Genomic DNA, 24,924 nt, shown 5'->3' on the forward strand with positions numbered 1-24,924 from the left:
ATCTCGTGAACCTACGCTGCACTGCCTCAATTACAAGGATGTCCTTCCTCAAATTAGGAAACCAAAACTGTACACAATACTCCAGATGTGGTCTTACCAGGGCCCTATACAGCAGAAGAACGTCTTTACGCCTATACTGAAATCCTCTTGTTATGAAGGCCAACATTCCATTAGCTTTCTTCACTGCCTGCTGTACCTGCACGGCAACTTTCAGTGACTGGTGTACAAGGACACCCAGGTCTCGCTGCACCTCCCCCTTACCTAACCTAACTTCATCGAGATAATAATCTGCCTCCTTGTTTTTGCCGCCAAAGTGGATAACCTCACATTTATCTATATTATACTGCATCTGCCATGCATCTGCCCACTCACTCAACCTGTCCAGGACACCCTGCAACCTCCTAACATCCTCTTCACAGTTTACACTGCCACCCAGCTTTGTGTCATCCGCAAACTTGTTAGTGTTACTTCTAATTCCCTCTTCCAAATCATTAATATATATGGTGAACAACTGCAACACCGAGCCTTGCGGCACTCCATTCACTACTGCCTGCCATTCTGAAAAGGACCCGTTTACTCCTACTCTTTGCTTCCTGTCTGCCAACCAATTTTCTATCCATGTCAATACCCTACCCCCAATACCATGTGGTCTAATTTTACTCACCAATCTCCCGTGCGGGACCATATCAAAGGCTTTCTGAAAGCCTAGATACACTACATACACTGGCTCCCCTTCATCCATTTTCCTTGTCACATCCTCAAAAAATTCCAGAAGATTAGTCAAGCATGATTTCCCTTTCATAAATCCATGCTGACTTGGACTTATCCTTTTACTGCTATCCAAATGCACCATTATTACCTCTTTAATAATTGACTCCAGCATCTTTCCCACCACCGAAGTCAGGCTAACCCGTTTTCTCTCTTGCTCCTTTCTTGAAAAGTGGGATAACATTAACTATCCTCCAATCCACAGGAACTGATCCTGAATCTATTGAACATTGGAAAATGATCACCAAATGATCTGCCATTTCCTTGTTACCCATAATAATTTCACCCGTGTCTGCCTTCAAGGGACCCACATTTGACTTTGCTGATCTTTTTCTCTTAACATATCTAAATAAGCTTTTACTGTCCTCCTTTATATTCTTGGCCAGCGTCCTCTCGTACTTCATCTTTTCAGCCCGTATTTCCCGTTTTGTTACCTTCTGTTATCCTATGAAAGTGTCCCAATCCTCTGGCTTCCGGCTACTCTTTGGTATGTTATACATCTTTTCTTTTAGTTTTATTCCATCCCTAACTTCCCTTGTCAGCCACAGTTGCCTCCTACTCCCCTCAGAATCTTTCTTCCTTTATGGAATGAAATGATCCTGCGTCTTCCGGATTATGCCCAGAAATTCCTGCCATTGCTGTTCCACCGTCAATCCTGCTAGGATCCCTTTCAGTCTAGCTTGGCCAGCTCCTCTCTCATGCCTTCATAGTCCCCTTTGTTCAACTGCAACACTGACACTTCCGACTTAACCTTCTCCTTCTCAAATTGCAAATCATATTATGATCACTACCTCCAAGCAGTTCCTTTACCTCGAGTTCTCTTATCAAATCTGGTTCATTGGACAACACTAAATCCAGAATTGCCTTTTCTCTGGTAGGCTCCATTACAAGCTGCTCTAAGAATCCAAGAGATGGAGAATAGGATCTGGAAATGAAGAGGTGAGCTGATAACTGCAAGATAACCCAGCCTCTGACCAGTATTATAGTAGACAGACAAGTCAGATTCTGACCATCGTTCGCAAAATCATTCATCGGAGAAATTTAACATAGTAATACTGCTGAATGTCAGTGCTAAGTGGTTAGATGCTCTTTTGTCAGAATGAAGATCCTCTGAGTGGTATAATAATAATAATATATTCCTTTATTTGTCCCACACCGGGGAAATTTGCAGTGTTACAGTAGCAAAGTGGATAGCAAGAGACATTCATTATAAATAAAAATAAAGATAAGGATAATTGTCATCATTTACTGTGTTTTTTTTAACTGTTACTGTTAACTGGTCTGTTGACTGGTCTGCTGGGAGTAGCGCTGGTTGTGCAGTCTCACAGCAGCGAGAAGGAAGGACCTCCGATATCTCTCCTTCACACACTTGGGGTGAAGGAGTCTGTTACTGAAGGAGCTACTCAGTGCAGTGACAATGCCCTGCATGGGGTGGGAGTCATTGTCCAGCAGCGATGTTATCTTTGCCATCATCCTCCTCTCTCCCACCGCCTGCACTGAGTCAAGGGGGCAACCCAGGACAGAGCTGGCCTTCCTGATCAGCTTGTCAAGTCTCTTCCCCATCGCTGCTGAGATGCGGCTGCTCCAGCAGACCACTCCATAGAAAATGGCTGATGCCACCAGTGTTGTAGAAGGTCCTTAGGAGTGCCCCCTGCACTCCAAAGGACCTGAGACTCCTCAACAGATAAAGTCTGCTCTGGCCCTTTTTGTACAGTGCATTGATATTTTCGGTCCAGTCAAGTTTATTGTTAAGGTAACCACCCAGGTACTTATAAGAGTCCACTCTCCCGATGTCCAATCCCTGGATGTTCACCGGTGTCGGGGGGACGTGGCTGCGCCTACGGAAATCCACCACCATCTCCCTGGTTTTCCCCGCGTTGATCCGGAGGCGGTTCCACTGGCACCAGTCTACAAAGTCCCTGGTCAGTTCTCTGTACGCCCTGTCATCGTCATCTGTGATGAGGCCGACGATGGCAGAGTCGTCAAGAGAACTTCTGTAGATAGCAGTTTGCTGAGCTGTGCCTGATGTCCGCAGTGTACAGGGTGAACAGTATTCTGTGTACCAGTGTAACAGTGTACAGGGCGAACAGTGAACAAGTATTCCTTATTAGTTCACAACCCATGCCCAAGTTATCTTGGACTCACCAAGTACACATATGATCTGCGTTGAATTCTTTTTTTAAGGACTGCAAATGAATTTGGAACATTTTGCTTGGATTAGCCGATATCCACATTTCTGACCTTATGATGGTAGAAACTTCAATGATGAGTAGATAAAGATAGTTGGCCCAAAGATTCTCATATTTCTTTTGATAAAGGAGACTATCATTTGACCCAACTAGCATATGCTTTTCCCATTTATTTTGCTGCAACCTCTTATTTTTCACATCCCCATTAACTCCCTCCAATTCTCCTATCACACAACTACAGTTGAGGTGTTTCAGTGAAACAAAGCAACCGTGGGAAATCCTAATGGTCAGAGAGAGAAATCTCACATAGAGAGCACCAGAGGTCAGATTTGGGCCATCAGAGCCGTGATCATTTTCTGCTGCTACTCTCGACCGCAATCTGACAAACTGCTGCAGTGAGGTCTTGGGGGCTGATAGAACCATCTTCAAGCAAACCACAATCATTTTTCCTTTGTCACATTGAAAGGCTAAAGGCAAACCACAGATAGTCTCAACTTGGACACGGAATCTCAACCTTAGCTCTTAACATCCGAATAGAAAGGCAGATGAAGAAAGCAGTTTTGAGTGGAAGAGGATAGAATAAAAAATATCCCTTTAGAGTTCTTAAGAGGTGTCACCAGACATCAGATTATGTTTTCCCATATTTTCCTTCAAATGTAGCTCAACATTGAGTCAATAAGCTACCTTCCTAAATTTAAAACAGAAAATGTATTAATTTGCATATTGTGCTTTTGAAACTATGGTCAGCACCTTTACAAGAAAATGGGAAAAAGGTAGGGAATAAGGGGAATCAAAACCATGCTTTACATTTACTTCTCTAGGATCCCACTCGTAGAAATAAAATTCCAAATTGTGCAATTAATCAACCAATCTAACTTGCTGTGGGTGTAAACCCACATAACTTACTCCTACTTGTTAATTGTTTTAGAAGAGCACAAGAGGGAAGTGATACTATTACACGCTCAATTTTCATATGATTTGTGGTCATTAATATCATAGCAAAATCATTCAAATAATTTTGGGAAGAGTTCAATTCATAATATCATTCTTTAATCAAATATACTGCGATACACTTCTTTCTTGATCTACAGACTTCTTTTCCGCCTTACTCGTGATATTACATGCCTACATTCATTGGTCTTAGAATTTTAGCAAGTGCAGAGCAAGTACAGGCTATCCCAGGGGAACAAACTACTTTTGTTTTTGAACACATCCATGTGGAGTTTGTCCTAAAATCGGAAAATACACAAAAATCACAGAATATGCGAATCAAACCTCCACAGTATTGTAATGAATGGCATCAAAAACACATAAAATATTAAGAACAAAATGTTAAGAACTAAAAGTGGAGAGAGAGGACACTAGCTCTTCTGTTTGTAGCAAGGAATGGATAGACATATTTGCTGGACTTTTGATTTATTATTATGGGAGTTCATTCATATGTATAGATGTTCATAAGTTGGGCATCCATCACCCGAAGACAGCCTATCTTAAACATTCATATGACATCATTCAAATTCTGGCCTTGATTTCATTTTGACTTGAAGTTAGCAGGTGCAAACCTGGACCGTCAACCAGCCGATAACTGCAAGTCATGACAATCATGAACATTGGAAGGTATAAAGCGGATTTTATTTTATTGCCTGGCAGTCAGAAAATAGATCTAATAATTTTAGAGAAAAAGCCATAATTTCTCCAGTTTTAAATACTTACTCCAATGGTACTGATCTCTGATCCCAGAACTGGTCGATCTGAAGATGAAGATTCAGACTTCGTTTTGGATAACTTTACTCGCTCAGCCACCTATCAATTATGGAAGGACGGCCAAGAGTTAGCAGTTGCCTTTTACACAATCTACAAATCTGGCACCGTACAAGCCCAGCATCTTACAAAATCAGTTCACAATATTGACTTATATCCTTTAATTCCATGCAACAATCAAGAATATTCCATTTCTCCAGTAGAAATATCTGTGTCTCCATGGCTGCTCTATGACTTTCCCAAGATGAAAATATCAAGCTTTCAGAAGTTAATTGCAAAGCTTATGCAATAGCCACAAAATGACAGCAGACAATGTGGAGGATAATGAGGCCATTAAAACTTACCTTTGCAATTGGGATATCATTACTGCTACTACTGGTGCTGAGTTCACCAGTACTGGGGTTGACTGGTCGATTGGTTACAGCCAACCGACTTGGACTAGCTGGGCCAGTTGCTTGCAAACTTTGTAAGCGGGTCTGCAGCTCTCGAACCTGAATTAGAAACAAAGCCTCCATGAATTGGCTAAAAATATTTCACAATAGCAATAAAGATAGGTTTCCAACTAATTCTTCAAAAGACTGCATCCATTCGCCAAGGATTTTTTGACCAAGTCAGCTGATTTTGTCTATATGAAAAAGCTTTGAATTTGCCATGCATACATAGAGATTGGCACACACTTAAGTCTGAAGTTATTCATTGGCAACAATGGACTGTTAGACACGAGGTCCTGCTAAGAGTTATCGGTTATTTGCAGAACAATTGTTTCTATGTTTCTAAAATTTGCTATATCCTGGTTAGTGGTTTAAGTATTCAGAGGGGAAAATTAGGTTTTGATACTCAACATTTCTTAGCTATGGCAATAGAACATAGAACGTAAACAGTAGAGGACAGGAACACGCCATTCAACAGTAAAATCAAGCAACAGCCCAACATAAAAACATGAGAAAAGGAAAAGGAGCATTTCAGCCTGATCTGTCGTTCAAGATCACAGTTTCCCATCTACCTCTTCACTACTTTGATGCACTCCTTATATTCCCTTATTCAACATTCAAATCCATTGATTTTGAATGAACTCGAATGAGCCTCCGCCACCCTGAAGGTAGAAGAAAATCCAAGATTCCCCATCCTCTGGGTGAAGAAATTTCTCCTCTGCTCAATCTAAAATGGCCTACTTCTATTCTAAGTGTGTTTGAAGAACAAGGCCAATTGGTGATGAAATGTGGTGTAAGATCAAAACAAACATTTAGTTGCTCGACAAGCCCAATTAACTGCTCTGTAAGACTGATGCAAAGCAAAACCCCACTCCACCTTTCAGCATTTGTCTTTGAAGAATATATAATACGAGGAGGATCCTCTCTGAAGGGCCATCCAGCCAGCCAGAAGCATTCCGTGTCTCGTCCATTAATCCCTTAAACAATTTTAAGTTGCAATGAGATCATCTCTCATCCTCAATTCTAAAGCCTACAGTAAATTCAAAAGACAGAAGCAAATTTTAAAAAATACCGTAGATTAAGTGGCAATTGTTCCAGTAATCATTGGCACCTGTTGCAGTCAATGACCACTGATAGATACCAATGGCTGGATTGGGGCTTGTCAGAGGGCCTTGAACTTGCCTCTCTGACAAAATTGGGTATTGGTTCTGGCAGTCATGTTCGAAGCATTCTGAATGGACAACTCCATTAGAGTTAACTTTCCTTAACTGTTCTTTGTAAATTATCCTTTTTCATAGCTTTGCATACTTTCCCATCCTGACACTGCAGTTGTCCAGAATGATCAGTTTTGTCACCCTTTGGGAGTTAGACAAGAACTTCAAGGTCAGAGTACAAATCCTCTGCCTTTAACCATAGCTTCCAGTGTTGGGTCTACGTATTGTTGACCAAAGTTGTGGCGTTGTGGTAAGAACTATAATTTTCTGGTTCCAAATTAAAGCAAGCCAGACAATTATGTATGTTTGGCCCACAAATAGCTGTTATGATGCCAGACTAGCTTATTCTTGGCAGTGAAAATACCCCATAAAAATCCTAGCTGTCCATTACTGTGGGCATCCCACTCATGATGGTGATATCCACATCAGAATGGTTGCTGTTAGGACTGTCTGCAAGTGTAGTGCAAGCCAATAGGCTGCCCACAGCACACTGCCAGCATCAGGTGGAGAACTACAATCATAGAGTCAGAGTGTTAACACATGGAAACAGCCCCTTTGGCCACCAGGAAACACATTAATCAACCACCACCTATTTACACCAGTTCTACATTAATCCGATGTTTATTCTCTCTACATTCATTTGAACCCCCCTCCCCCAGATTTTACCACTCATGCGAGGCAATTTAGAAGTCAATTAATCCACCAATCAGCAAATCTTTGGGACATGGGAGGAAATCCACAGAGGCAACACCCGAGGTTAGGGTCTCTGGCGCTGTGAGGCAGTGGCTCCATTAACTGCATCATTGTTCTTCCACTTAGCAGAGGAGGCTCAGGAGGGATCACTGCTAGAATGCAAAACCAGGACTGATGTAGTGAGTGGGGAAATTATCCTATTACAATTAAAGTTAAGGGAAATCTCATGAAGGATGACAGAGATACTAAAAGAATAAAACATATTTGGAATGGGACAGATCAGAATGTGTGGATCGATTGAAAGAAAACAATAAAACAGGTTTTCTTGAAGACTAAGTAGTGATGACAATAAAGTACATGAACAGAAAGTCTGGAATTTGGGTACTTATCTATCAAGCTCATTGTTGGGGACTTTTGGCAGATTTTAAATGCTTCACCACTTTTCAGGTACATAAATTCTCCCTGACATAGAATTTTTAATAGAATATATACTTGCCCTCCGACGTAACCGATCTCTTTCTTCACGAATAGCATTCATGGTGGCCTTTGTTCTATTGAGGTCTTCCTCTTTGCTACACAGCATAGCAGTGAGGCTTTCATTTTCTTCCCGAAGAGTTGCTAACTCCTTATCCCATCGCGACCTCTCTTCAGCAAGAGTTGGATAAAAATCACGTCCCAGAACTCCCTCAATCTCTTCTACGGTCTATTAAAATTGTTCGTTGAAGTATAAACAAAATTATTGCAAGAAGTGATGTTAAATAAATTAGCTTCAATTACTGGAAAAAGACAGATCTCCAATCCAATTGGTAAGTAGGAAACAAAGAAAAATCCCTACTCCCCTTCTTCAAGGAAAGGTTGGATGGAATCCTTGATATTCTATTCAGAATGACAGGATTACGATCTTATTAACAAACAATGGATTAGATTATATGATCAAGCCCTGGAGTGAACTTCCTGGCACCAGTGAGTGAAGTTGGTACTTGATTGGTGAACAAATGCAATATTAACATGCAAACAACTGAAAGGAAAATACCTCAAAGAATCCAGCCCATCCCAAATCTCAGCTACATGTTTGAAAAGATGCTTAAAAGAATACATTTATTTACCATTTCTATATCTGTCAACATTTTCAAAACTTGAACTTGCTTTTACTGTAACATCAAATGTAGAGCCATTTTGTACATAGAAAGAACTCACAAAAATCAGTAGGATAAAATACCAGATAATTTGCATTGGTTAGCATTGGTTGAAACAGAAATTCATGTTGGAATTATAAAATTGTCTTGCTTTTTTTTTAATTGAAATTTGTTAAAGGGATATGCACTGGAGAAATTTAATTATAAAAGACTACTATCCAAATTAATATGGTAATGAGAACAAAAAATAACCTTTTACGAGACAATGGCAAAAACATCAGGATCGGGTGTAAAGTCACAAGAGAAAGCAAATACTTGATATTGCAGCAATGAGAACATGCTGGAGGGTCAGCAGGACAGGCAGTGACCATGGACACAGGTTATTTTACATTTTGTGTCAAGACCTTGTAACAGGATTGAGAGGGGAGATAGCTGGTATAAGTTGGTGAGAGGGGGATGATGGATGGTCAGGTGGGGTAGGGGAGTGGAGGTAGAGACAAAGGCTACACATCAATAAGTGGAGACAACAAAGGGCTGCAGAATCTGGAATTTGGAAAGCAAGAATAGTGATAAATGTGGAACCATATAAGGGAGGGATGATGGAATAATTGGAGGAGGGAAAGTAGATCCAGTGAGTTAAGTGGCTGGGAGATGGGCAGATATAACCATATGGGAGGAGGGGAAAGAAACTGGGTAAATGAGGGTTATGTGTGAGAGAACCTGTGTGAATCAGGGAGAGAAAGGAAAACAGAGGGTGCAGGTTACCCAAAATCAGAAAATTCAACCTGCAGATTAACTGAAGTTCACTAGCGTGCGTTCAGCCTCACTCCAGCAGTGGAGAAGGGCAAGTTCGGGGAGGTCATTGTGGGAATGGAAGGGAAGTTGACATGACATGCAACCAGGAGCTCAAGATAGCCATGAGAACAGAGCACAAATGCTTGGCAGTTTTTTATTCTAGTTTAGGTATAAGTGGTCACCTGATTGGTGCTGTCTGGAAGTTACTTAACAATAATAGCACCACTGCCAATGCATCCATAATGAAACAGAAATACTAAACACAACTTTTAATGATGTGCCTAGATTCAAGTCAAAAATGGATGCACAAGGGAAGGGATTCAAATTGTCAAAACAGTTTTCTTCACGAATTCCTGTTACAAGCCAATTGCATACTTGTGTCACAATCTCCTTTGCCAATTTAGTTTACCCAAAATATCTGATAATTGACGGTAAATTTATTTATGGCGTTGTTACGTTTAAAGTGCCTGTAAATTGGAGCAAGCAAGAATTTTAATGTTCCAGTCCTGGCACATCGGACAATTAAGCACTCTTAAAATCTTTTGAACAATTCTTCCTCAGTAAAACACAAAGAGCTGGAGGAACTCAGTGTTGGGGGTGGGATAAAGCTTGGAACGTGAAAGGTGGATACAGGAGAGGGGGATTGGGTTGGCAAATGGGTGGCGGACGTGATAAAGACAAGAGGTGAAAGGAGACAAAAGGATATCAGATAAGGACAGGAGTTAATGTAAAGAGGGATATGGGAGGAGGGGAAAGAGGTGATATGTTAACTACAGGTAAATCATATAAATAGAAAATAAAGCTCAGCATGTCCTTAAAACTACTTTTGTGTCTGATGTTAACATTTCACCAGAATCTCACTAGGACTCAAGGGAATTATAAAAGAGTGGAGCAAGAGCAGATTAAGAAATAAACTAAAACGGCAAAGCATTGGTTCTCAACTCTGTTAGTCAAAAAGGGCTTCCTCAACCAATTAAGAGTTCTTTTTTCAAACTTGAGATGCAGTTATCATTGCCATATGGATAGATTAACCTGAAAGCCAACTGTTGGTGAAGTCAAAGTAAATGAATACCTTTATAGCTAGGTCACAGTGCTCACTGGCAGTAGTAAGTTGCTCAATATGCCTGTCTACTTCTGCCACTGACAGATTGCAGCTGCTCTTCTTCCTTCCACAAACAACGTTTTCCAGTCCAGTCAACACCCTCTGGAGCTCTGAATTGAGATCACTACAGGTATCTAAAACAAAGGAAATAGTGTATTAATTTCATCATTACCACTGGCAGATATATAAACACTATGTGAATGATGTATAAACTATTGAGTTTGCACTTTACCCTGTCCAAAAATGTTACAACTGTTTCGTTTTGTTGGGTTGCTGCTGTCTAAATTACCTAAATTATTGCATCGTATGGGAGGCGCATTCCCAATCTCGTTGTACCCCTGGGTACAATGACAATAAAGATATATTGTAATTGTAATTGTTTAACAAGCTTCTTTTGTCTCCCCTTCCAGTCCTAATGGAGAATCTTTGAGATGAAGCATAAACTAAAAAAAATCCCTGATAACCCTGTTGCTGACCAATCTCGTCTTTCTTCAAAATCTTTCAATATGTCATCTTTCACTGAATATGCAGGCAATACCTCTTTAGATAATTCTATTACAAATTTGCTGGCCAATTCAATTTAGAAATTGGAAATTTATTTGGAAGTTTAACATCTTTTCTTAAGAAAACACATCTTTCTGCCCAGCCTCACCACCTGTTGGGTCTATTATTCTTCTTTTGCTTTGAATTAATTCTAGGAGCAGATTCTTGTCCGACAAGTAAACAACTTTGTTAAAACTATTTCCCCCCCCAAACAAGTTAATCGGAAGAAGGGCTAGAAATTGATAACATTTGTTAAAAACCACCATGATGATTATAGTTGGGGAAAAATACCAACCAAATCCATTTAGTTATTAGGAGTGCGATATTTAATTTTTAGTTTAATCTTTAGGAATATAAACATGTCTGCCCTCCCCATCTCTATGACATGGTCTTAACTTCAAATCACTTTCTTTTCCAACAGTAATTATTTTTGAAATTGCAACCCATATTGAACAATCTCAACCCAGACTCTCATTCCACCCTTTTAAAACTTTCGTACTGAAGCCCAGTTGTCACACTCCCAATGCTCCTGAATTTTTTACTAACATCTCATCACTTTTGTCCAGCCTCTTTGATCTGTTCTTGCTCAGTGTCATAGTGCATCTTGCTTATACGCCTATATGAGAATTTTATGGAGGGCCACATTGATGTTGATTGTGGGCACGTACTCCTCCATTTCTCCTGAAGTCGATAATTCACTCCTTCATCTTGTTTTTCATTGTGGGAGAGGTTGTTGACTTGACACCATGTGGCTAAATTCTCTATCTCCTTCCTGTACTCTGTCTCATCATTGTTCACGATCTGGCCTACTACAATGGTATCATCTGCAATCTTGCAGATGGAGTTAGAGGCAAATTTTTCCCATACACATTTGAGTATATCGGGAGTATAGTTGGGGGACTGAGAATATGTCCTTGTAGGGCACCAATATTGAGAATTATAGTGGAGGCGATGTTACCTATCCTCACTGATTATTGCCAGCAGGTCAGAAAGTCAAGGATCCAGTGGTAGAGGAGTGTGCCAATTCTTATGTCCAGGAATTTGGAGATGAGCTTGGATGGAATTGTGGTGCTGAAGGCAGAGATATAAATTAGTCCAATGCAGGAGTCCTTGCTATCTTGGTGTTCCAGAGTTGAGTTTAGGGGCAGGGAGATAGTGCCCCCTATGGACCTGTTGTAATGGTAAACACATGCAGCGACCAAAGTTGGCACACTACCTTACTACACTTTGGCACTGGGATAATAATGGTCTCTTGAAGCAGGTGGGGATCTCAGAATGGAGTAGTGAGAGGGTAAAGATGCCCAAAATGGTGGCGTTGCCTAGCAGCTGCGGCTTACCTGTGGTCCGTTTGTCTTTGTGTTTTTGTTGTTTTTTTTGTCTTAATTGTAGATGTGATGTCGTGTTTTTTGTGGTTGTGTACTATGTATGTGTGTGGGGGGGGAGTGTAAAATTGTAAATCTGTCCCTTCCGAACGGAGACCCGACCTTTGTTTCCTGGGTCGGGTCTCCGGACCTGCTGCGGCCTACCATCGGCCAAACTCCTGGAGCTGGCGGCCTCCAGGGCTCTGGTTCGCAGAGCCCGCGGACCGGACTTGAGGCTTCGGCGGAGCCGGCTGTCTTCGGAGGCTGCGGGAGCGGATGCGACTCGCCTTCGGAGGCTTCAGCGCGGGCCGCGTGGATGCTGACATCGGGAGCTCCGGCAGCGGCAGCGTGTTCGCCCGCCCCGGATCGTGGGGCTTGGGTCGGCCCGCCGCGGACATTTCACCGTCCGCCCCGGATCGCGGGGCTTGGGTCGGCCCGCCGCGGACATTTCACCGTCCCCCGCGGCCTGAAATAGGCCGCGGGATTTTTTCTCTGCTCGGCGGGTCTTCAATATCGGGAGCCACGACCGCCCCAATGTGCAGCAGCAGCGGCAGCGTGTTCGCCCGCACCGGATCGCGGGGCTTGGGTCGGCCCGCTGCGGACCTTTCACCGTCCGGCGCGGCCTGGAACGTGGCAAGTACAACAGCCTGACCGCGGGAGAAGACGGCAGGGGAAGAGAAAAGACATTCTGGCCTTCCATCACAGTGAGGAGGGGACTGGAGGAGACTCACTGTGATGGATGTTTCTTTTTTTGTTGTTGTGTGTTTTGTGTTGGTTGGGGTTGTGTAATTTGCTTATTTTATTGCTATTATTGTTGGACTGTGCATGACGAAATCTCGTCCAAAAGACTTGTTTTTTGGATGACAAATAAAGGTAATTCTGAATTCTGTGAATACCTCTGACAGCTGACACGCACAGATCCTAAGGACATGGCCGTGGACTCCATCTGGACCGGTTGCTTTCCACAGATTTATTCTCAGGAAGGCATATCTTCCCGTCTACCACAGTAATCTTTGGTACAGGCATAGCCAAGACCAGTAGGACGGGCGACTTTCTTTCTTACACCAACCACATTGTAAGTTGCTGACGAGTACCAGCACAGGGTTCCAAGGTTCAGTTGTACTTTTAATAGGAATCCCAGAGAGTAGCCAGGACCATGAGAGAAACTCATCCAGCACTAGAACGAGTCAGAAACCATGTGAGATGACTGATCTTTCTACCATCTAAAAAGCATGAGTAAGGAGCTCGACAGAACATTCCTAGTTTGGTTCGATAAGTGTAGCTCCAATATTCAAGCAGCTCAATAGTCTTCTTGTTTGTTTGGAAGTAGTTCAGCAAACTTTCACACAAAAAACATCCTTTTTTATTGAGCCACAAAGTGATGGAGTAACTCAGTGGGTCAGTATGTGTCGGAAGGAACTGCAGATACTGGTTTAAACCGAAGATAGACATAAAATGCTGGAGTAACTCAGCGTGACAGGCACCTTCTCTGGAGAGAAGGAATGGGTGACATTTTGGGTTGAGACCCTTCTTCAGACTGAAGGGTCTCAACCCGAAATGTCACCCATTCCTTCCCTCCAGAGATGCTGCCTGTCCCACTGAGTTACTCCAGCATTTTGTGTCAAACTCAATAGGTCAGGTAGCATCTCTGGGGAACATGGATCCATAGTTCTCGGTCTCAATTTTTGAACATTTGCTAACCTCATAATGCACTCTCACATTTTCAATACTCTCCTTTAGTAGGTCTACCATCTCTAGGACACTTCATCTCTCCTGCAGTCACAAATCCACCACTGACAGAAAGCTAGATATGCCATAATCAAATATCTTGAACCTTTTAAAAGATCGTTGAATTTGGTCATTAACTTTTGCGAGCATTAGAAGAGAAATACGATGAGCTTTCAAAAATGGGTTGAATTGCATCTGAGCACTGCATTCCAAGGTCAATCCTCTGTTTCCTTAAGTACTTCGTGCTGGGGGTATGCACAGAATAAACACGACTTGTGCTCTTATCAAGCTACACCATATGATAAAATTACCAATACAGTTTGAGGGTGAACACCACAAAACCAAAACCACTATCTTCAACTTAATGGTGCAGCCCTGTGGCACAGCTGTTGGTGATGCTGCCACACAACACGGGAGATCCGGATTCAAATTTGACCTGGGGCACTGTCTGTGTGGAGTTTGCTTGTTTGCTTTGCGACCACATGGGTTTCGTCCGGGTGCTCCGGTTTCCTCCCACATCCCAAAGACGCGAGAGTCTGTAGGGTAGTTGGCTTTTGTAAATTATTCGGAGTGTGTAGTGAGTGGATACAAAAGTGGGATAATATAGAACGAGTGTGAACAGGTGATCGATGGTTGTTGTGGTGGGCCAACGGGTTCATTTCCATGTATCTCTAAAATTAAATTAGGTCAATAATAGTATGAAGATGGCGATGTCAAAGTTAGACAGGAAAAAAACGAAGTGGTGAGTAGATGAACAAATATTCAAACAGCTGGCCTAAACATTCAGAAATGTATCCCAATTAAAAAGGAATCCAGGAAAAAGAGGCACAATCTGTTAAAGAAAGGAGATCGAATAGTGTTAAATTGAACAGTAGAGCTTGCACGTGACAAGTACTTGCAGTAAAAGAGTGAAAAACTCAGGGAGAAAATTGATTTTGAGAGCATGCATGAAAGATCAAAAAAAGCTGTAGGAGTTCATTTAGATACAGTTCCCTCCATAATGTTGGGGACTAAGACCCATCATTTATTTATTTACCTCCGTACTCCACAATTTGAGATTTATAATAGAAAAAAATCACACGTGGTTAAAGTGCACAGACAGATTTTAATAAAGGCCATTTTTATATATTTTGGTTTCACCATGTAGAAATTACAGCAGTGTTTATACATATTCCCCCCATTTCAGGGCACCATAATGTTTGGGACACAGCAATGTCATGTAAATGAAAGTAGTCAAGTTTAGTATTTTGTTGCATATCCTTTGTATGCAATGACTGCTTGAAGTCTGCGATTCATGGACATCACCAGTTGCTGGTGTCTTCTCTGGTGATGCTCTGCCAGGCCTATATTGCAGCCAGCTTTAGCTTATGCTTGTTTTGGGGGCTAGTCCCCTTCAGTTTTCTCTTCAGCATATAAAAGGCATGCTCAATTGGGTTCAGATCGGGTGATTGACTTGGCCACTCAAGAATTGGCCATTTTTTAGCTTTGAAAAATTCCTTTGTTGGTTTAGCAGAATGTTTGGGATCATTGTCTTGCTGTAAAATGAACCGCCAGCCAATGAGTTTTGAGGCATTTGTTTGAACTTGAGCAGATAGGATGTGTCTATACACTTCAGAATTCATTATGCTACCACCATCAGCAGTTGTATCGTCAATGAAGATAAGTGAGCCAGTACCTTCAGCAGCCATACATGCCCAGACCATAACACCGCCACCACCGTGTTTCACAGATGAGGTGGTATGCTTTGGATCGTGGACAGTTCCTTCTCACCTCTATTCTTTGCTCTTGCCATCACACTGATTTAAGTTAATCTTCATCTTTTTCCAGAACTGTGGTTGCTCTTTTAAGTACTTCTTGGCAAACTGTAACCTGGCCATCTTATTTTTACGGCTAACCAGTGGTTTGCATCTTGCAGTGTAGCCTCTGCATTTCTGCTCATGAAGTCTTCTGCGGACAGTGGCCATTGACAAATCCACACCTGACTCTTGAAGAGTGTTTCTGATCTTTCGGACAGGTGTTTGTGGATTTTTCTTTATTATAGAGATAATTCTTCTGTCATCAGCTGTGGAGGTCTTCCTTGGCCTGCCAGTCCCTTTGCAATTCGTAAGCTCACCAGTGCTCTCTTTCTTCTTAATGATAGAGCTCTGGGGGCTAGTGGAATCAAGGTATATGGGGAGAAGTTGGGCACAGGTTACTGATTGTGGATGATCAGCCATGATCACAATGAATGGTGGTGTTGGCTCGAAGGGCCAAATGGCCTCCTCCTGCACCTGTTTTCTATGTTTCTATGATGTTCCAAACAGTTGATTTTGGTAAGCCTAAGGTTTGACTGATGTCCCTAACAGTTTTATTCTTGTTTCTCAGTCTCATAATGGCTTCTTTGATTTTCATTGGCACAACTTTGGACCTTATGTTGGTAAACAGCAATGAAAGTTTCCAAAGGAGATGAAAAGACTGGAGGAAAGACTGGGTGATGAGAGCTCTCTTTTGCCTGCATTAAGAAGGCAATTAAACACACCTGAGCAATTACAAACACCTGTGAAGCCATGTGTCCCAAACATTATGGTGCACTGCATTGGGGGGACTATGTATAAACACTGTTGTAATTTCTACATGGTGAAACCAAAATGTATAAAAATACCCTTTAATAAAATCTAGCAATGTGCACTTTAACCACATGTGATTTGTTCTATTACAAATCTCAAATTGTGGAGTACAGAGGCAAATAAATAAATTATTATGGGTCTTTTTCCCAAACATTATGGAGGGCACTGTATATAGCACAATGATTGGCCTATAGTCCCATTTTGTTACAGTTATGCAGGGTGCTGATGAAGCTCCACCTGGAATATCCTGAACAGTTTTGGACTCCATGCCTAAAAAGAAAATATATAGTACTGGAGGCAGTTTGAAAGCGATTCACCAAGCTAATTCCTGGAATGAAAGGATTCTCTTATCAAGAAAAGATGGACAATTTGGGTCTGCATTCCTTGACTTTATTCAAACATACAAGGCCAATGTCCTAATGGGAGCTGACATGGCAGATGTTGAAATGCTGGCACTAATGAAAATAACAGGAGAGTCATGAACAAGGGCAAAAAATAAAGAGCTAGTCATTTAAAACTGAGATGATTAGAAATGTTTTCTCTTGGAGGGTAGTGAACCTCTGCAATACTGTCTTCAGGGGAGATGTATTTAAAGTGGAGATTAAGAAATATGTGAAAAATCTAGGAATCGAGGTTTATGGAAAATTGGGGCAGAGGAGAGATTGAGGCCTGTCATATTAAATAATGGGGCATGTTTGAGGGGCATGGTCGTTTGCTCCTGCTATTTTCTTGAGTTCTTGTGATCAGTTTGAATTGATGTCACTCTTCTGATCCCTTTACCCTCGGATCAGTCAAAATTGTTCCTCCTATTCAAGGAATTTAAATCTTGATATTTAATATAAATATGACTTTAATAGGTCTTCGTGGTGTAAAGGATACAAAACAATTTAACAATATAAAATAAAGTTGCTCTGCAAACACGCAGATCAGACTGCATCCTTGGAAAAGCAAACAGTCAGTGTGCAAGACTGATGACCTTTTACTAAAATAGACAATGGCTGACTTACTGCGTGCTTGCAGCATTTTCTGCTTTAACCTCAAATTACCAACATCCCCAGTCTAATTAAACATTTTACCCTTACAGAGTACATATTGGCTAGAGTGGTAAAACATTTGGTGTTGGATTAATCTTACCGACATCTGCAGAGACTAGCATTGACTGGTTCTCAGGCCCAGAGGTCTGATCCTGATCCATGCTTCTAGAATCTTCGTTTGGCTCGTGTTGGCTGTGGCTAAGGTCCGATCGCAAATCTGAACATTCATCTTCTTCTCTGTGGAACACGCAAAATATTTAGACTTAGTAAGGCTGAATTTAGTTCCTGGTCATATAATATTAATTGAAATCTTAAAATAAAATTTCAAAATTCTACAGATGAGAGAATTTATTTTTGCATTAATTCATTCATTTGTACAAGTACTAAAATATACATGACCAATTGTACATTCTGTTCTGGCACTAAAGTGCTTTGGAATTATTTCCAATAAATTTCTAAAACAGCCAACTTTTTCAAACCTTGAAGGCAAAAAAGTGAAGTGGCTACAACTATGAAATAAAAAGAGAAAACACTTACTATTCTCATACCAGCCAATCCAACCTGATAAGTTTATCCAACATTTTAACTATGAAATTAATTTAAATTTAGATCTCATTATTATCATTATTCCTAAGTGCTGATGGAACTATAGTTTAAATTTTGATTAATCATAAGCAACTTTGTTTAATCGAAGATTTAACCTTTTGTTTAAACATATTCTATAAAGAAATTACAACAATCACTCCCAATGCTCAAGGGTTTCCCAAGTTATCTTCTAATGATCAAAATATATATATATTTGGACGCAATTAAAGTTTCATTTGTTTGTGTGCAAACTTCTTCCATTTATCCGGCTCATGTTGAAATTTTTGTGGTGCTCTTTGTGACTTTGATATTAAACAGATTGTATTATTTCTAGGATAATCATTTGCATTTTATGCATAAACATACAGTTAATTTTAATGTTAATCTGTGTACTAAAATTCTTGTTTGTTCCTGAACTACAGCCAAAACAGTACATGATAGCGCAACAATTTTAGGCCCTCCTTACTCACTGTCGTCCCTTTGGTGCTAATGGAAGAAGTTTCATTGAAATCGGTGATATATTTTTAGTTATTCACATTTAAAATTTTAAATCTATCTCCTAGGGAGGGAGGGAGTGGGGGAGGAGGGAGGATAAGGGGAGTTGAAGGGGATGGAGTGGGGGGGGAAGGGGGGGTTGAGGGAGGGGAGGGTAGGAGGGGAGGGGAGAGGGGGGGAGGAGGGGAGAGGGGGAGGGGAGAAGGCGAGGGAGGGGCATGGGGGAGGGAGGGGGAGGGTAAGGGGGGTTGAGGGAGATGGAGTAGGAAGGGGGTGAAGGGAGAGGGGAGGGGGAGGGGAGGACGGAGGGTGGAGGGGGAGGATGGAGGGGGGAGAGGGGGAGAGAGGAAGACAAGGGGGGTTGAGGGGGATGAGTGGGGGGGAGGGGAAGGGTTGAGGGGGATGGGGTGAAGGGAGGGGGAATGGAGGCGGGAGAGGAGGGAGGGAGGGGGAGAGGGGGAGGAAAGGGGGAGGAGAGGGGGGAGGAGAAGGGGGGGAGGAGAGGGGGGGGAGCGGGGGGGGAGGAGAGGGGGGGGGAGGAGAGGGGGGGAGGAGAGGGGGGGGAGGAGAGGGGGGGGAGGAGAGGGGGGGGAGGAGAGGGGGGGGAGGAGAGGGGGGGGAGGAGAGGGGGGGAGGAGAGGGGGGGGAGGAGAGGGGGGGAGGAGAGGGGGGGGAGGAGAGGGGGGGGGAGGAGAGGGGGGGAGGAGACGGGGGGAGAGAGGGTGCTGCACCAATGCAGAGAGATTTGGCCCCAACAGGTCCACTTGGTCCAGTTTAATAATAAAATGTTTGGCTACATTTTCTGGTCATTAGTGAGGTTGCACATAGCCCACTAACCCTCATCATGCAAGCAGAATAACCTTGAGTGGATCATATCATATCATATCATATCATATCTATACAGCCGGAAACAGGCCTTTTCGGCCCTCCAAGTCCGTGCCGCCCAGCGATCCCCGTACATTAACACTATCCTACACCCACTACATACCTGTACGTCTTTGGATCCTCAAGAACTTGATTCCCAAAAGCTTTAACAGCAAGTAATCTACATACAACCTTCGCAACGCTGTCAAAGATGCCAAGAGGAAATTCCACACCAATTTGGATTCCCAGGATAACCACATAGACACCTATCAATTGTGACATGGCTTGCATGCTGTAACGGGTTATAAAGTGAAGATGGGCTGTGTCAATGGCAATAACATATCCTCTCTGAAGAGCTCAATGCTTTGGCCAGATCAATGGAATGATGTCATCCATCTCAACAGGCTTGGGTACGCCTGTATCCATGGTCATTGTTGCAAATGTCAAATAGGCCTTATTGAAAGTGAATCAAGGAAAGGCAATTGGCCTAGATGAAGTCAGTAACCTGCACATCCCAAATTGAATGAATATTGGTGGACATCTAACTTCTCCTTATTCCACTCACTTCATTAAGACCACTGGAAAGCCGCCAACATAACTAAGGTCTACTCACACCCTGGTCATAAGATCATAGGAGATAGGAGCAAAAATTGGCCATTCGGCCCATCGTCTACTCTGCCATTCAATCGTGGCTGATTCATGTATCCCTCACCATTCTCCTGCCTTCTCCCCATATCCTCTGACATCCGTACTAATCAAGAATCTATCTCTCTCAGCCTTAAATATATACACTGACTTTGCATCCACATTCTGTGGAAAAGAATTCCACAGATTAAACCGCTCTGACTAAAGAAATTTCTCCTCATCTTCCTAAAAGAATGGCCTTTAATTATGAGGCTTGCACCTCTGATTTCTGGATTCTCACCGCATTTAGAAAATAATCTACGCCTTTATTCCTACTACTAAAATGCACGACTTCTACACTTTGCTAGACTATATTCCATCTGCCACTTCTCTGCCTACTCTCCCAACATTTCTTAGTCCTTCTGCAGTCCCTGCTTTCTCTACACTAACTGCCTCTCCACCTATTTTCGTATCATCCGCAAACTTGGTCAAAAAGCCTTCAAGCCTTCATCCATTAATATACAACGTGAAGAGCAGCGGCCTCTCTCCGTCGTGGAGAAGATACACAAGATTAAAAACAGGTACCACCAGATTCAGGAACAGCTTCTTTCCCCTGCTGTTATCAGAGTACTGAATGAACCTCTCATAAACCCGATCTCCCATTGCGCCCCTGCACTTTTTAAAATTTGCACTTTCTCTGTAACTGTAACAAGGTAATAATATATTTTACACTCTGGTTATTTTCTTCTTTGCACTGCTGTTGTTCTTTTTACAGCTTGATTGTGCTCATGCAAGGTATTATTTGACAGGCTAGCAAACAAGGTTTTTCACTTTATCACGATACACATTACAATAATAAACCAAGACCATCACCAAGTAGCAAACGATTTAAGAATTCCCACGTGAATACAGAAATTACATTGCATGAAGTCCAACACTACAGGAGCTTACTCAGATTTCCCAGCATTTACACTGGCAAATCTGCTCTCAAGCCTGAAGTTTGAAACTGCAAGCATATTCATTTGAAACAGGGATGGATGATTTGGATGGTTCCAAGACCCTTCTGCTCTTAATGTTTGGGTTCCGTCTGACACCAAATAAATCTAAGTAGGATCAGTCTGAAGAAGGGTCTCGACCCGAAACGTCACCCATTCCTTCTCTCCAGAGATGGTGCCTGACCTGCTGAGTTACTCCAGCATTTTGTGATACCAAGTAAATCTAAAGTGCTCTGCCCTTTCCTTATACCTGGGTTTTGGATCAGAGCTTTCCTCAAGACAGTAAACCATCGCATTTTTTCAATCGTGGTTTGATAATGCTCTTGTAGCATTGCATCGTCCTTCTGGAAATTGTTTGCTATGCTGGAGCTCAGAGTGGAGTGCTTGATCTGCAAATCTGATGTTATGCAAGCAAACAATATGGCCTGCTGGCCAGTAGTCAAGTCAAGTCAAGTCTACTTTATTTGTCACACACACATACAAGATGTGCAGTGAAATGAAAGTGGCAATGCCTGCGGATTGTGCTAAAACTACAAAACAGAATAGAACATTTTTTTTAACACAAAAAATAAATTAATACAGTAAATTAAATTAGTCCCTGGTGATATGAGAGTTAACAGTCCTGATGGCCTGTGGGAAGAAACTCCGTCTCATCCTCTCTGACGGTTTGCCTGACCGTAGCAGCTGGAACAGTCCGTTGCTGGGGTGGTAGGGGTCCCCCATAATGTTGCTGGCTCTGGGTCTGCACCTCCTGATGTATAGGTCCTGCAGGGGAGCGAGTGTAGTTCCCATAGTGCGTTCAGCCGAACGCACTACTCTCCGCAGAGCCTTCCTGTCCTGGGCAGAGCTGTTCCCAAACCAGATTGAGATGTTGCCGGACAAGAAGCTTTCTACAGCCCCAGAGTAGAAGCACAGAAGGATCCTCAGAGAGACTCTGAATTTCCTCAGCTGTCTGAGGTGGTAAAGGCGCTGCCTTGCAATAGACAATAGACAATAGGTGCAGGAGTAGGCCATTCAGCCCTTCGAGCCAGCACCGCCATTCAATGCGATCATGGCTGATCACTCTCAATCAGTACCCCGTTCCTGCCTTCTCCCCATACCCCCTCACTCCGCTATCCTTAAGAGCTCTATCCAGCTCTCTCTTGAAAGCATCCAACGAACTGGCCTCCACTGCCTACTGAGGCAGAGAATTCCACACCTTCACCACTCTCTGACTGAAAAAGTTCTTCCTCATCTCCGTTCTAAATGGCCTACCCCTTATTCTTAAACTGTGGCCCCTTGTTCTGGACTCCCCCAACATTGGGAACATGTTTCCTGCCTCTAATGTGTCCAATCCCCTAATTATCTTATATGTTTCAATAAGATCCCCCTCATCCTTCTAAATTCCAGTGTATACAAGCCTAATTGCTCCAGCCTTTCAACATACGACAGTCCCGCCATTCCGGGAATTAACCTAGTGAACCTACGCTGCACGCCCTCAATAGCAAGAATATCCTTCCTCAAATTTGGAGACCAAAACTGCACACAGTACTCCAGGTGCGGTCTCACCAGGGCCCGGTACAACTGTAGAAGGACCTCTTTGCTCCTATACTCAACTCCTCTTGTTACGAAGGCCAACATTCCATTGGTTTTCTTCACTGCCTGCTGTACCTGCATGCTTCCTTTCAGTGACTGATGCACTAGGACACCCAGATCTCGTTGAACATCCCCTCTTCCTAACTTGACACCATTCAGATAATAATCTGCCTTTCTATTCTTACTTCCAAAGTGAATAACCTCACACTTATTTACATTAAACTGCATCTGCCATGTATCCGCCCACTCACACAACCTGTCCAAGTCACCCTGCAGCCTTATTGCATCTTCCTCACAATTCACACTAACCCCCAGCTTAGTATCATCTGCAAATTTGCTAATGGTACTTTTAATCCCTTCATCTAAGTCATTAATGTATATCGTAAATAGCTGGGGTCCCAGCACCGAACCTTGCGGTACCCCACTGGTCACTGCCTGCCATTCCGAAAGGGACCCATTTATCCCCACTCTTTGCTTTCTGTCTGTCAACCAATTTTCTATCCATGTCAGTACCCTACCCCCAATACCATGTGATCTAATTTTGCCCATTAATCTCCTATGTGGGACCTTGTCGAAGGCTTTCTGAAAGTCGAGGTACACCACATCCACTGACTCTCCCCTGTCAATTTTCCTAGTTACATCCTCAAAAAATTCCAGTAGATTTGTCAAGCATGATTTCCCCTTCGTAAATCCATGCTGACTCGGAATGATCCTGTTACTGCTATCCAAATGCTCAGCAATTTCATCTTTTATAATTGACTCCAGCATCTTCCCCACCACTGATGTCAGACTAACTGGTCTATAATGACCCGTTTTCTCTCTCCCTCCTTACTCACCAGTGCGGCAATGTGTGTTGTCCATGTCAGATCCTCTGTGATGTGGACTCCCAGGTATTTAAAGCTGCTCACCCTATCCACAGTAGACCCATTTATCTCCAGTGGCCAATTATCTCCAGTATGGTAAATTCCAATGACTAGCTAAAGTTTTAGTTACAACTTCAATTGAAGGACTCTATTGTTGCTTTCAAAAGGGAATTGTGTAAATATTGAAGAAAGAAAACTAGAGTGAAGGAAGAGGTTGAAATGGGTGTCTTCAAAAGTGCCAGCACAATGTTAATAAAATGTACGTCCCTCTTCTGTGCTAAACTACTCTACGATTCCTCACTCACTGTTACAATGTTCCAGCTTATTAACAAAATGCATAATGAATCCCATAAATACATTAGATCAACTCATCTTCTAAATCACCAGACCCATAATCAATATTACCAAAAGCAGATGATTTATTTCTTTCTCCAACTACTTTTAGCATCCCCTTTCAAACTTAAATTAATGGGCCAAGTGAGCTGATGCCAGCAACGCTGTGACTGAAATCATTGGATCAAGTACTAATTAGGATTGTGAATTAGGCAAGCTGAAAATGTGAAGAGTATTGAAAGCAGTGCATACCACTACAGCACTTAATGTAATAAATAAATGTACACCAAACAGCAAAAATGACCCTGCTCTGACATTAAGATCGGTTTATCTTTATCTTATTTCTACCTGATCTCCATTGTCCATGAAACCAGAGTGTATAAATGATCTCAGCCTTAAATATTTTTCCAACAACCCTGAGAAATGAACAAATGTCTAAGAAATATATCATCCCTCTATTGTCCAAATGTTTTTCCTGTGACTATAGTCCTTAATTCCTGACTCTCCAATCAAATGAAACAGACTTCTAGTGTCTAGCCTGTCAAACCCACTTACAATCTCACATATTTCATTGAGATCATCTTGCATTCATTTGAACTAATCAATCTATGACCATGCTACTTAATTTCTCTATCAAAATGCAAGGCCCTCATCCCCCAAATCAATCAAGTGAATCTATACTCCATTGCCTCCAAATTAAGTTGTTTCATTTTTTACATTGGATCACACATGAAACCTGACTATAATTATATAACACTAGATGGCCGTGGACCCGTTGGGTACAAACCTCTCCAGCAGGCCCGGCAACCCTCCGTGCAAACCTTCACCCCCCCCCCCCCATTCCATCCACCCTCAACCCCCCCTTATCTCCCCCTCCTCCCCTCACCCCACCTTACCCAGTCACCTACTCCATCCCCCCTCATCCCCCTCCTCCTCCTCTCCCCACTCACCCACTCCATCTCCCTTCAACCCCCCTTATTCGCCCCTCCTCGCCTCCCCCCCAGCCGTTTGGACCATCGCAAAGTCGAAATATTGCAAGTGGAAGCATCGTAAGTCGGGGAGCATCTGTATTAGGTCTCTGGCTGGAAGCGAGCTGCGGCTTGCAATGGGTCGCTGCCATTTGCACCATCGCAAAGTCGAAATATCGTAAGTCGGGGAGCATCTGTATTAGATCAATGGGCCCCAACTGCGCACACGCGGACCTTCTCCCATTGTGACGTCGAAAACGG

General features: G+C 42.6%; 1 protein-coding gene across 1 annotated transcript in view; it reads right to left on the reverse strand.

The window, feature by feature from the left end:
- mcc (MCC regulator of WNT signaling pathway) overlaps positions 1–24,924 on the reverse strand; it is a 128,450-nt gene that overhangs the window by 35,898 nt on the left and 67,628 nt on the right. Inside the window, exons 6-10 of the mRNA XM_078396341.1 lie at positions 17,462–17,598; positions 10,060–10,223; positions 7,553–7,759; positions 5,063–5,209; positions 4,671–4,760 (exon numbers count right to left, since the gene is read on the reverse strand). Of these exons, the coding sequence (XP_078252467.1) occupies positions 4,671–4,760; positions 5,063–5,209; positions 7,553–7,759; positions 10,060–10,223; positions 17,462–17,598 (745 nt within the window). The remainder of the gene's footprint in view (positions 1–4,670; positions 4,761–5,062; positions 5,210–7,552; positions 7,760–10,059; positions 10,224–17,461; positions 17,599–24,924) is intronic.

This window comes from Rhinoraja longicauda, chromosome 3, assembly GCF_053455715.1.
Source record: "Rhinoraja longicauda isolate Sanriku21f chromosome 3, sRhiLon1.1, whole genome shotgun sequence".
Lineage (NCBI taxonomy): Eukaryota > Metazoa > Chordata > Chondrichthyes > Rajiformes > Arhynchobatidae > Rhinoraja > Rhinoraja longicauda.